Source organism: Aulonocara sp. 'chitande type north' Nkhata Bay, linkage group LG16 (assembly GCF_057382095.1).
Source record: "Aulonocara sp. 'chitande type north' Nkhata Bay isolate Kocher_YH1m ecotype deep benthic linkage group LG16, A_spYH_male_GT1.1, whole genome shotgun sequence".
NCBI lineage: Eukaryota > Metazoa > Chordata > Actinopteri > Cichliformes > Cichlidae > Aulonocara > Aulonocara sp. 'chitande type north' Nkhata Bay.
The window spans coordinates 15,067,445-15,080,009 of NC_141359.1; the positions used below are offsets into that span (position 1 = coordinate 15,067,445).

Genomic DNA, 12,565 nt, shown 5'->3' on the forward strand with positions numbered 1-12,565 from the left:
AAAGAACAGAGGCTCTGATCATGGCAGAATATATTCAGAGCCTCTGTTCTTTCCTGTTCTTATAAGAACTGGCCCTCAGCACCAGATTCACAGATGCAGGAGTCTATCATACAGTCAGGGCACAAACTACAGATGCTCTCGAGGACCTAAGATTCAAGCTGGGGTAGTGTACACTGAAAGGTGCGACCAAGCGGCTGAGATAGTGCGCGTGAATATCTGTGCCACATGGGGACTAGAAGTCCCCAACTCCTGATAGGAGACACCACCAAAGGTAGTTGGGAACATCAGGGCTAAGGTGCTGTAGGACTTTGAGCTCCAGACAAGCAGTTGCTGGACAAACAAGTGGTGGCTGACAGGAGCAGATGTTTACAGATGTGATAGATGTGGTGATCATTAGAAGCTTTAACCCTGAAACTGGAAGAGTGGCTTCAGCAGATTCCAGAAAGTGCTCTGGCACTCAAGCTTGATATGTATCAGTTTGTCACTTATGGATTTGTGTGAGAAATTAAAAAGTGAGGAGCATAAAAATACTCCAATAATTGTTTTCACCACTAAAACAATCACTGCTTTTAATAATATTTGCTGATTGTGAAAAAGACGAACGTGTTTGGAGGTTGTAACTCGGCCATGCGGTGACAAAAGGAAGTTTTATAAATAACGATTTGTCACGTTTAACACTGACTTCCTTTGATTAACCTTCCAGAACCTCCACAGGGAGGTTTTTAGGAAACATTCAGTCATTTCACACAGAACATGAAATAGTTGCATAGCCATACATAGCAAATGTATAATGGCCGTGCATTATATCAGCATTAACTCATTATTCCTGTCACACTTGCCTCCTGTCTGGTGTCGGGATACCAGTGGATGTGCAGTAACCTTTCAAAACTAGAACGGGGAATGTCACAATGGGTGACATCACTGTGGTGACATTACATCTAACTACTTGTATTTAGAGAGAGTTTATGTCTGTAAATGGGTGATTACATAAAGGTAAATCTCTCATTTTTAAGGTAGTTTTACTTTAAGAGCGAGAGACACAATATCAACAGAAAAATAAATACCTAAAAGTTATGAATTGATAAACTGATACCTGACCAAATGAGGTAAATGAATGCATCACAGAGTTTTCCTTAAATGTACTCTGTAGCTGCACGTCAAATGCACTGATTCTTATATAGCGCTTTTCTACTCTCCTGGAGCACTCAAAGTGCTGTATACAACACCCAATCACACCCATTCTCACAAGTGCTGACTCTAAACTGAGCTTTTCTAATGACATTCACACTCCGATGGATGCATCGGAGAGAAACTTGGGGTTAGTATCTTGCCCAAGGATACTTGGCATACAGACTGGAGGTGCCAAGGATCGAACCACAAACCTTCCGATCAGTAAGTGACCTGCTCTACCTCCTGAGCAACAGCCACCCGCAAATGCTTGATCAAATGCGTTGATCCGCATCTTCCGGGCAAGGACAGAGAGACTCAAGAGGAGCTTCTATCCCCAAGCCATCCGTGCCCTAAACACACACACCCGCCCTCTCACATCATCTATAATTGACTGAGACAGGACTCTTCCAGACACTAAACCAAGGAACAATGTACATTTCAATTCCTTTAATTTTAAATATGTTTATATTGTCTATCCTGTAAAATAGTCAGATATCTATTCATATTAATGTACAGAATTCACCTGCTTGCTGCTACTACTGCACATTCACCCAGTGTATATACTATATGTGTATATATATATATATATATATATATATATGATGTTCTTCCTCTACACCCCCCCCAATTTTTGCACATGTCGAGGAGCGTGTCAGGCTACATTTCACTGTGTGTTATACTTGTATAACTATGCATGTGACAAATAATAAAGAACCTTGAACCTTGAAATGCTTGATCTCACCCTTATGGAGTAGGTCTGTTTTTACCTACAGAACTGCAGCAACTTCTCCAAACTTCTAAACTCTGACCACATATTTTTTGTTAAATTGATTTTTAAAGAGTCCAATAAATGTTAAACTGGTGAATTAAAACTATTTGAGTTTTTGCTGTATGCACGCTCTCGTACAGAGGAATGCATTCTTACCAAGACGACAGGGCAGATGTACGAGGGCAACAGAGTGTGGTCCCTCAAGGCTCCTCCATCACACTCTGGCTTCACATTAGATGCACACTTATTATGGAGCTACAACAGAGAGGAAAGCCAGAAACATAAGAACTGTGGGCGTCATCCATCTGTGAGACTGAGTCTGTTAAACACTACCAGTACGAAAAGCTATTCTTCTGAGGGCATTCTCACTAATGGGCTGTATTGACTGTTTGACAGGTCATATAGGACCAATCAATAAGCTATCACTTTGTATTTCTGAGCAAGATGTCTTTAATACTGATACAAGAGATTTGTGAGAGCTTTGGCTGTGGGTTTTTGATAGTCATGAAAATTCAAAGTCAGCATTGACACCTAGAGGATCTGAAGTGCAATGACAAGTAAAATATATATGAAGGTCTGTGTATTCATGTATCACATTATGGAGACATTACAGTTTCAGTTATGTTGTGGTTTGTCTGATAGTAGTTTGCAGAAGGATTAGGTATATACTAAGAGAAGTAATGTACATGGGGTTACTCAGTACAAGCTGTACTTCAGATACTTTAATTAGTTTCACTGCTAAAATAATTACTGCTTTTATTAACACTATACTAATATTTAGCTTTATGTTATTATGGATAAAACTCCCATCAGTATATAGATACCTGTATACACATGCATCTCCAGTTACACTATTAGAGTGACTGATCAATCAATAATTATCATCTGGTAATAAAATATATATGATTATGATTATTAAGTACACCAAGTGAAGGTAAAAATAGCCTTAAATACCACCTTTCTCTTGCTAGCTTTTTGCAAGTCAGACAATAAATTTGCACAAACACGTAAAAAATGAGTAAAAAACTGTTTTATAAAGGAACAGGGAATAGAGGACAACAGTAACACAAACACTTAAAACTATCTAACCTGGCTTAAAATATCTATTTAGGCTGTGCAAACGTTTCTTTAATTGAATTATGTTCTTCAGATTTTTTTCTATTTAAGGAACTGTCATCCATGTTCTTAAGGCTTTAGAGCTTACTTTGCTTTCACTTTAGCTAAGCAGCCTTTCCCTCGTCTTCATCTTTGTCTATATCTACTGCTGTCTTCCTCTGTATGGCAGTGTTGACACTGCTGTGTACTTCTAGAGATTAATGTTTCCTGTTAATCGTTCATCTGAGTTTATATAAGGCAGCGACTCACAGTGATCTGACACCAGACGCAGTGCAGGCCAGTGAGGCCCTGGTAACATTTGATGCTTCTGTGACAGCGGTCGCACTTGGTAGGAGAGTTACCCTCCATCCATACATGCTGCATAGCCTAGAGAAACAACAGGAGAACGGGACATTTTTTATTCAAGTATTTAATGCTTTTCAATTTTGTATTCAATGGTGCATGCTGTTAGTTCAAATTCATTCATATTTTATTTCACAAATATTGCTGAACACCTTTTAAAAATATTGCAGAACTGGTTTCAAAATCTAGTAAATGTAAAGCAGCTATGAAATGCTGGTACTCCCCAGCACTGCTTATCTAAAGAGAAAACATGCATGAATAGAGCAACAGTAATAACACTAACAGATGAGGCACATTTTCTAAGCTAAAAGGCAAAAGCATCTCTGCTAGCCTCAAGAATTTTGCTGAAACCTTGTTGCACATATTACAAACTTGTTTTGTTACCTCAGCAAAGCTCTGATAACAGCGGTTTTACAGTTGCCACTAATAGTCACGTTTGCTATTCAGTATCTATCTGTAGATTTTTTTTCAAAGCACTTCAGTCAATTATACTTCCCATTCATGTGCTTATTGCTGTTCTATTAGTCATCTCTGCTGTAGAGATATGAGGAAATGAGTTGCACAAAATTATACAGTCACTGAAGTCCTATAAGGTGAGTATAATATGAAGTAAGATATTTTTTTTAATCTTGTAAAAGCTATTATCAATTTTTGCAAATTTCATTTTATTTATTTCATTTCATTATTTCTATTCACCACAGAGCACTGACAACATATCAAATGTTTAAACCCAGAAAATGTACAATTTAAAGAAAAAGTTCATTCATTTAATTAAAAATAAAAATTCATGCCATTAAAAACTCAATTTGAACAACAATGTTTCTCAAGAGAACTCTCATTGGGTCGAAGAAAATTAGAATCAGAATACTTTAATAATCTCTAAGGAAATTGCGTAAATTAGAAAAAGCTGGATCAGTAGGTTGCACTAAAAAGAAACAACTGGAGGAACAGTATGCAGTGAATTAGGTTAACTGGCAACAGGTCAGTAACACAAAGAGGTAGAAAAAGAACATCTTAGAGAGGCAGAGTTTCGTAGAAGCAATGGTCAGCAGAGGTTTGCCAAACAATTTCAGAGATGTCAGATCTGAAAAGTCCTTTCCAGTTCAAAAGTTTTGAAATGGAGAAAACAAAATACGCGCTCACAGTGGAAATAAAAAACAGATTACCAAAACAGTTCATCGGTAATCCAATATTTTAAGTTAATAATTAGAGAGAGACTTTGCTCGAGGCTACAATGAAGCTCTAATAAGTCCAAAAGGAAGGAAATGTGCTCTACAAAGCATAATCAACATGTGACCCGAGTCAGTGTAATCATTCTCAACTGCTTCAGCGTGTCAGTGCTAAAACACAGAGAACCTTACATGACCTCAAAGGCAATCCCATGATCCTCGCTGCTCTTTTAAAAGAGACCACGAGCCAGCAGGAATCTGCTCAACAGGCTGCTCGGTATTCCCGTCTCATTACCCAGCAGCAACACTGTGTGCAGAATGAACCCTTTGATTGTACTTACGTTGGTGTGTCTGCGTGACTTGGCGTAGGTGCTGATGCAGGCAGCGATGTCTTTGGACACACAGCGTTCATGTACTGTGTATTTGCATACTAAAAAAAAACAAGGGTAAAATTACTTTATATCATAAACAAGCTGCAGAATTGTTAAACAATCTTTCTTAAACCTATTTGTCTTGTCCAGTAACTCCAACTGAAAACATGACTGGCAGGGAATTTAATAAGAAGTTAATTACACTGAAGATCATTTCAATCTATAAGTGCTTGCAATCAACAGTGACAATAACATCAGCCCTTCAGAAGCGGTTCCTACATGGGAGAATTCAGTAATGAAATTACACATAATGGCATCATTAATGCGTTTTTAATGCTGCCTGTGAGGACTTTTAATCGAAAACAACACTGACTCAGACACACTCAGGCACGATAAACGGCCTAAATTTCAGTCTGACATAGTGACAGTGACGCTGAGAGGAGGAAGTCAGAGCAGGAGAATAATGGACACCAGGAGACGCAAAAGCAGAAAGACCAACAAGGAGACGTTGGAAGGTGCAGAGACTCACAGGAGCAGCAGAGGCCCTGTTTGCGCACTCCGAGCAGCATGGTATGGCAGTAGTTACAGTAGGCTGGTTTGTTGAAGTGCTTGAGACGCCAAACATGCTGCCCATCTTCCTGCACATTCTAGGACAACACAACAAGAGTGAAAATTTAAATAGGACACGATTCATTCTCCTAACAGGACCATCCCAACTAAACTCGAGCAACACTTAATTTCAGTGATATACAGCATGTTTTCTCTCCTGAATAACTGATTTAGCATCTATACATACTCCTGTAAGAAAAACCAGGAAAGAAAAAGGCCATGTCTGAAAAATGAAGCCAGTGTGGAAGTAGCAAAAACTGCAAATCTTCTAAAGACCTCTTCAGGCTGGCTCCAAAAGAGAGCCAGTCTCTGTGTAATCCCTATATAAAAATGCCCAACGTGCATCTTAAAAAAACACGTTAACAGCCTGGAGCAAAAAAATTTTGTTGTTCTTTATGGAAAATGCATCCTTTCAGAATAACTTTTATGGTGGTTACATTTATCTGATCTTAACAAAGGCAGCGATTAGCAGTCAGGCTTGTAGCACTGTAGTCTCCATTTCCACCTGTAGAGAATCACTGTGGTGATCTCTTTGGACTGCTTTTCATCTTTGCTTTGATTCATCTTTGATTGTGTGTCCTCATTACGATCGGTATTTTTGTTTATGTGTGGAACTGTAGCTATGGTAACGTTTCATAACTCGAAAGTAATGAAACGAATAAGAGTAGTGTAATGATATTGACAAAGGACATACAATGTGTTTTCTTTATTTTGATATATTAGATTTCAGAAAGCAACACTGTTACACAATCTGCAACTCAGGTGCACACAATAAAGAGAAAAGTCTAAAACAGGGGTCGGCAAACCTGGGAAGGGTTAACTGATGACTGGCCAGAGGGCATTTGCCTGTTGGGACTATGGTGATTTTTCATTTTTATGGGCCTATGATTTTATTTTTTTTATTTTTTAGTAACGGTATAAACAATGAAAGATGGTGGATTGGCCAGATGCTGGCAGATGTGTAAAAATAACTTGGTTGTTTGGTGGTGGCTATGGCGGAGCTTCCACAGAGGCCAGCAGGTGGATGAGGGAAAGTGGAGGTAGGAGGAGGAGAGACCTGAGGCAACAGGTGAACTGAACTTCAGGTAAGAAGTTATGACCTGCAGTCTATCTGGGTCAGATATAAACCAAGTTTAGGTGGAGTTTTCGTTGTGCTGACTTTTTACAGTCAGTTACAATAACTCGTACTGCGTGCTAGCTAGCATGACGGAGTTTCTATACAGCTGGGTGGGTGCTATGATGTTTCTGATAGTGAACTTCATAAGGTTAGTTAGTAGAGTTGCCAACCGTCCCGTAAAAAATGGAATCGTCCCGTATTCAGAGAAAATAATACGAGTTTCGTATTGAGCTGAAAAGAAACAGTTTGTCCCGTACTTCAGCTAGAATGAAAGAAAAGAAGCTGGAGTTATTCTGTCTTCACGCTGCAGCTGCCTCTTCTTCTCTCATTCTTCCCCCTCCATCTCCTGTTGCTACTTCAATCATGAAACTGATCAATGATCAGCTGATCGGCTTTTCTCTCTTGTTTGTTTATCGCCCACTTTGCGCCAGAAAGAGGAAACCAGCGGATGTCGCGCTAAACAACACGTTTAAGCTTGATCAGCTGTTGTTAGAATTTGTTTAATATTAATTTCTAGCATCAGCTGATGTTTGCTGGAGCCACAGCTGTAAACCTGCTGGTCATGATGTCGGTTTGGATATGTGGTGAGAGGGAAACATGAAGATGAAACCAGGAGATGTCCTTACTGAATCATCAGAGCTGAACAGGTGATGGAGAAACAGGTTTACCTTTTAGGTGACATGAATGAGTTGAAGGGACGTTATGAACTGTTTCTGAGAGACAAATAACACCAGGATCCTTTTCTAAGTAGCTGACAGCTGGTAACTGTGCAGGGGCGGGTCTAGCAAAGTTTTGCCAGGGGGGCAGGTAGGGCATTAACAGGGAAAGGGGGGCATAAAGAAATACTTTTCTTTGTTCTTCTCATTTAAAATGTCTGGCTGTTATTAAATAATTATCTGAAGCTTACAACCAAAGTTTTTATCTGATGTAAAATGTATAAAAATCATACATATACCAACAAGATTTTACATCACTGTCACAACAGCATTTGTTTTCATTCCAAGGCTTTATAACTTTAATACCTGGTGGGCCGGTCTCTAGTCAAAATGCCCGGGCCGATTTTTTGTCCCAGTCCAGCCCTGGGCACGACACACAGTGAGTTAATCTGAGAAGGTGCATTAAAAAACAAATGGCCGGGCCAGCGGTGCACATTGCAAATTAGCTTGCATAGACAGATTAGTTGTGCCGCTTCTTAATGACGGTATCTTAGCTAACAACTCCAACTACCAGATTCAACTTGTAATTGGCTAAAAATTACTTAGCCTACCGGTAAGAGGGACGTTGCTAGCTGGCAGTTTTTTCAAGCGATGTTGAAATTTCCACATTTCGACACTTCAAATGCTTCAGCGCAGCATCAGCATTCGTAGACTCGAGACTGATCAAACCAGAAAGCTTTAATGAGCAGCTGGATTTGTCTTGCAGTAACTGGCTGAGTTAATGCGACATTGAAATGCAGCTGATTGAAATAAAAACCTTGACTCTGTGGGGGTCAAAGTTTGCAGAAATACAAACGCAGCTGGAATCCATATCTGTGCGTGTTCATGGAGCTTGCATTTTCACCTGCTGGACATCACTACCTGACAAGTTTAACTGTCTTCAGAACATTGCAGAGGCCTTATTGACAGTATTTGGCTCTACATATCTGTGTGAGCAGATTTTCTCTCACATGAGTGTCCTCAGGCAGCCGTCTGAATGCTGGACACTCGGAGACCTGTGTCTCTGAGTGGGAGACCAGAGATCACATTAACATGTGTGTCTCTGTATTAACAGACATGCCATATTGGCCCAGTTTATTTTTCTTATCATTGTTGTGAGGAGACCATAAATAGCATTTGTATTTTCTGTTGTACAGTTCATTTGCTGTTATGGATAAAAAGTGTCTTTGTTTTGTTTCAAAATAGCTGATAACTATTCGCTGATAGTTGCCAACATCTGCAAACAAATATAATTCTATTAAGTTGTTCTATATAGTGTGTAACTGTTAATATAGAGCGTTATTAAATGTATTGCTAATGCAATCATATGGCACATTGACTTCTGAGGAAAGTTTAGATGGCACTCATCATCAGAAAGGTTGCCGACCCCTGGTCTAAAATCTAAAACCTTAACAGTTCGTGTAGGTGAGTAAGAACCCTACAGTTCAATACAAAAACACCAGAATAGTATAGAAATGCTTTCAAACACTGCAAGAACAAAGTAAACATACACTTTTCCAAGCACATACCGTATCCATGCCCAGCAGGACAAGTAAAGGGATGGTGGTGAGGCCTCCTCTGATCCACTCATCTAAGGTGACCGTCCCATCTCGGTCGTAGTCGATCTCTTCCATCATCTCTTTCAATATCTAAAGATACACAGGTACACTTCAGCCCATAAGTATTTGACTATGATACATATGTCTGTAATTTTGCACATCACAGTGGATTTTAGATCAGGCAAATATGACGCAACTGAAATGCAGAGTTAGTGTAATAATTCCCTCTAAATGTCAGAAAACCTCAGAATAAAGTGGTTTTTATACATTGTGTACAAAATTAGATATATGTTCTCACTGGGTCTTAACTTTACTTTACTTTTTGGAATTAAAATCCACTTTATGGGTGTCAGCTTAGGTTTTGGGAGACATCAAGGATGCATAGACATTCGCATAGAGGCCTCAATAGATGTTTCTCTTTCTGTTCACCATCAGACTTTATTGCAACTGGGAGTGTGTTTGCTCACCGGTCGTAGTTCTGTTGAATCCCACTCCAGATACTCTGCCACATGCACCATCTGATTAATGATGCGATCCAGCTCCTATGTAAAGACAAAGCATAACTTACAGGACAGAGAAACTATCATTTTAGCTTTTAGAATAGCTTCTCATTTCAAGCACGGAGCAAATACCAGTCTTTTCCTGAACATGTTTTTTAGCCATTGTTATCGGAATTGTTCCGAACATGAAATGCAAAGTAAAACAAAGTCTGAATGTTTTATGTATTTCCCTCTTTGTATAACCTGTATCTGTCTGTTTATGTGATCTCTGTGACACGTGGCTAATATTAAACTTAAGAGATCCATTACAGATGATCTTATGTAAACACAAGGCTGTCACTGAATGTCGAGGTTACTATTCTTGGAGCTGCTGTGTACAAAGTGAAAAGAGAAGGAACAAAACACAGAGACGGAAAGACAGGGAGAGGCTGAGAGAGACGGAGAGGAAACATGAGGGAGATGCAAAAGCAAATGGAGTCCACTTACCGAGCTGTCCAGGACCCCATTGCCGTCTGTGTCGTACAGCCGGAACATGACTAGAGGGAAAGGAGAGAACAGAGATCCCATGATGACTCAGATAAATAGTAGCTCTCGGAAGCTGAAACATTCATTCCTGGACTCTATCCAGATGGCCACTGGGTTAAAGAAGTGCTTCTTCTGTACCGCAGCAAAGGAACTAATTAGAAGATTAGCCTTGATAGTCAGTGCCAATATAGCCACAGACAGTAAAGAAGTCAATTGGGCACAGCGGGGCTTAAGCATGTCACTGACCTGCCCTTTGAGGGAGCTGTTAGTGGTGTATCTAAGGCACTGTTGACACAGCCAGATGGAGGGAATAGCCTTATTACTTACTTTCTGTCAACCTGAGCTAGCAGGCTAGCTTTAGAGGCCACACACACTGCACATGTCAGCTGCTCCCACCTCTATCATACTCCCCACACACCCACACACACTTCCATCACTGTCACTTACACTCCAACTTGTCTTCAGGCGTCCCCCTCTCCAGCAGGGAAAGGTAGCAGACAATGTCCTTGAGAAAGACCACCTGGGGTGATGGCAGTGGGGAGGCTCGCTGAGGTGATGGGCTCCTCCGCAGTGACAAATGCTTCTCAGAGTGGGTCCTCTCTGTTGATGTACAACATAAACTTTCAGAGCTACTCATAGCACCCATCACTCTTTCTACTCCGCTGAGTTTCCTCATTAAGCATACACAGTAAAAGCACCAGTAAATTATACATTTAAGCATTCGTATGACACTTTGGAGAACCCCAATCACTGTGCATGTCCCTGAGACAGTGGAGAAGCGGTGGACAAAACACCTCGCTGTACAGCTGCAACAGAAGCCATGTGAGGGGATGTAATTGGATTACCAGCACCTAGATGAAACAATTCAAGTTAAATCAATTCCACATTGCAGCACACACTAAACACATGGCTTATTCTGTTACTTCAACATTGAAAGCGTTCACCGAACTGCATTCTGAGTCTGCGGTTGAGTCCTGCCTGCTCAAGCTCAAGCCATAAACAGACTCAGCGGACTCAACTCTGTTCTTGTCACTGGCTCGTTCAGCAGGAAGCTCAGCTGGCGAGACACAAAGCTTCTCCCTGCGTCAAGGTAAGCAGAGTATGGATGATTTTTCAGTGGACTTTTGGATATTGGCTGAAGAGGCTGCCTCTGTCGATGAAATGATAGACTGACTTCGTTTATCAGGGTGGACAATTGAATGCGGGAACTTCATCCGAGGAAGGACTACGAATCCCGGGGACCTGCACACAAGAAAACGTCCAGTCTCGGCACCATTTCCTCAGAGCAACGAGCAGACTTGGAAGGAGAAACAGAGTGTGGAGAACAGCCCATGTAGCTGGGTTGTATTCATCTATCTCCTGTCAAACATCTCAAGCGCATCCAGGCTGGTGAGTGCTTGTACACTAGCAAAAAAAGGCATTTTCATTGATGTCTGTTCTCACCGGTTAAAACAGTGGTTCCCAAACTTCTTTTGCTGGGCCCCCCTTTGTTTTACAAGAAAAATGTGCACGCGCACACATCCTCCAACCACACACACCCATATTTTGCTCCATTGCGGTTTATTTCACACCTCAAACATTTAGTAAACAATTAAGCAAATAGACGTAATCTGCAATAAATTACAGGTAGTAATAAAATAAACTACTAACTCTTTTACCCTACGTCCGCACCTACGCGGGTATTTTTGAAAACGCAGCTGTTTCGTCCACACAAACGGTGTTTCGAATCACCGAAAACTGAGATTTTTTTTTAAAAACTCCTTTTTTGTGTTTATGTGTGGACGAGGAATACAGAGTTCGTCACACGACGTCAAAGGTATGTGCCTTTTTTCACGTCACGCTGTGCGCACGTCATTGTTTACATGAGATGAATTGCAGAATGGCAGATAGAGACGAAATACTGTTAATCTGACTATCTTCAGGTTTTACACGCTTACATACACACGCAGTTACTGTCCCTCCATTTAAAAAGGCAGAGGCGTCACGGTGTAATTATTTTGCGTGTAGTTGTTTTTTTCCTGTGTAATAATATTCAACATTGCTATCAATACATTTTTCAAAAAATGCCTCTCTGTGCAAAATGGGTTTAAAAACATAAACAGCTGTTGGATGCTGTTTGTCCGTGATTTGAACCGGGGAACAAATTGTGGCAGGATCAGCCTGATATTATTTGTATCCCACTGTAACTTTACTGTATAAAGAGCTAACATCTCCAAAATATCAGGAGTAGTTAGTCATTACAACAAGTGTTTGTGAACTAAAAATCAGGAATGTGGGTTACTGTTTGTTCGTGATTTGAAGAGCCCAGCACGTGCTCCCGACGAAGGGAAAATTAATCCTGCAGGGGAGACCTACCTCGGCACTTGTGCAGGTGAAGCCAAAGGGAAGATATGCTTCATTATATTTTCTAGTCTTTGGCTTAGAAAGAAGTTGGTTTGGAAACACATTCAGCTATGCTTCATCTCCTGCTTTGCGTTTCTGTAGGCGCCCGTGCTAGCAGTGTCCAAGCGTTTTGTTTTTTTCCCCCCTTTTCATCCCGCGCGCCCCCTGCCATGGCTCTGCGCCCCCACTAGGGGGCGGGCCCCACATTGTGGGAAGGTCTGGGTTTAAAAGATGGAGCCTG

General features: G+C 40.7%; 1 protein-coding gene across 5 annotated transcripts in view; it reads right to left on the minus strand.

Moving 5' to 3' along the window:
- The window catches only part of dgkg (diacylglycerol kinase, gamma), a 159,913-nt gene that overhangs the window by 90,401 nt on the left and 56,947 nt on the right, over nucleotides 1-12,565 (minus strand). For all 5 annotated transcript variants that reach the window (XM_086268002.1, XM_086268001.1, XM_086268004.1 and 2 more), the window contains 8 exons: nucleotides 10,390-10,542; nucleotides 9,904-9,953; nucleotides 9,385-9,459; nucleotides 8,888-9,007; nucleotides 5,467-5,584; nucleotides 4,908-4,996; nucleotides 3,305-3,421; nucleotides 2,096-2,194 (listed from right to left, as the gene is read on the minus strand). In XM_086268002.1, coding sequence (XP_086124128.1) covers nucleotides 2,096-2,194; nucleotides 3,305-3,421; nucleotides 4,908-4,996; nucleotides 5,467-5,584; nucleotides 8,888-9,007; nucleotides 9,385-9,459; nucleotides 9,904-9,953; nucleotides 10,390-10,542 — 821 coding nt within the window. The remainder of the gene's footprint in view (nucleotides 1-2,095; nucleotides 2,195-3,304; nucleotides 3,422-4,907; nucleotides 4,997-5,466; nucleotides 5,585-8,887; nucleotides 9,008-9,384; nucleotides 9,460-9,903; nucleotides 9,954-10,389; nucleotides 10,543-12,565) is intronic.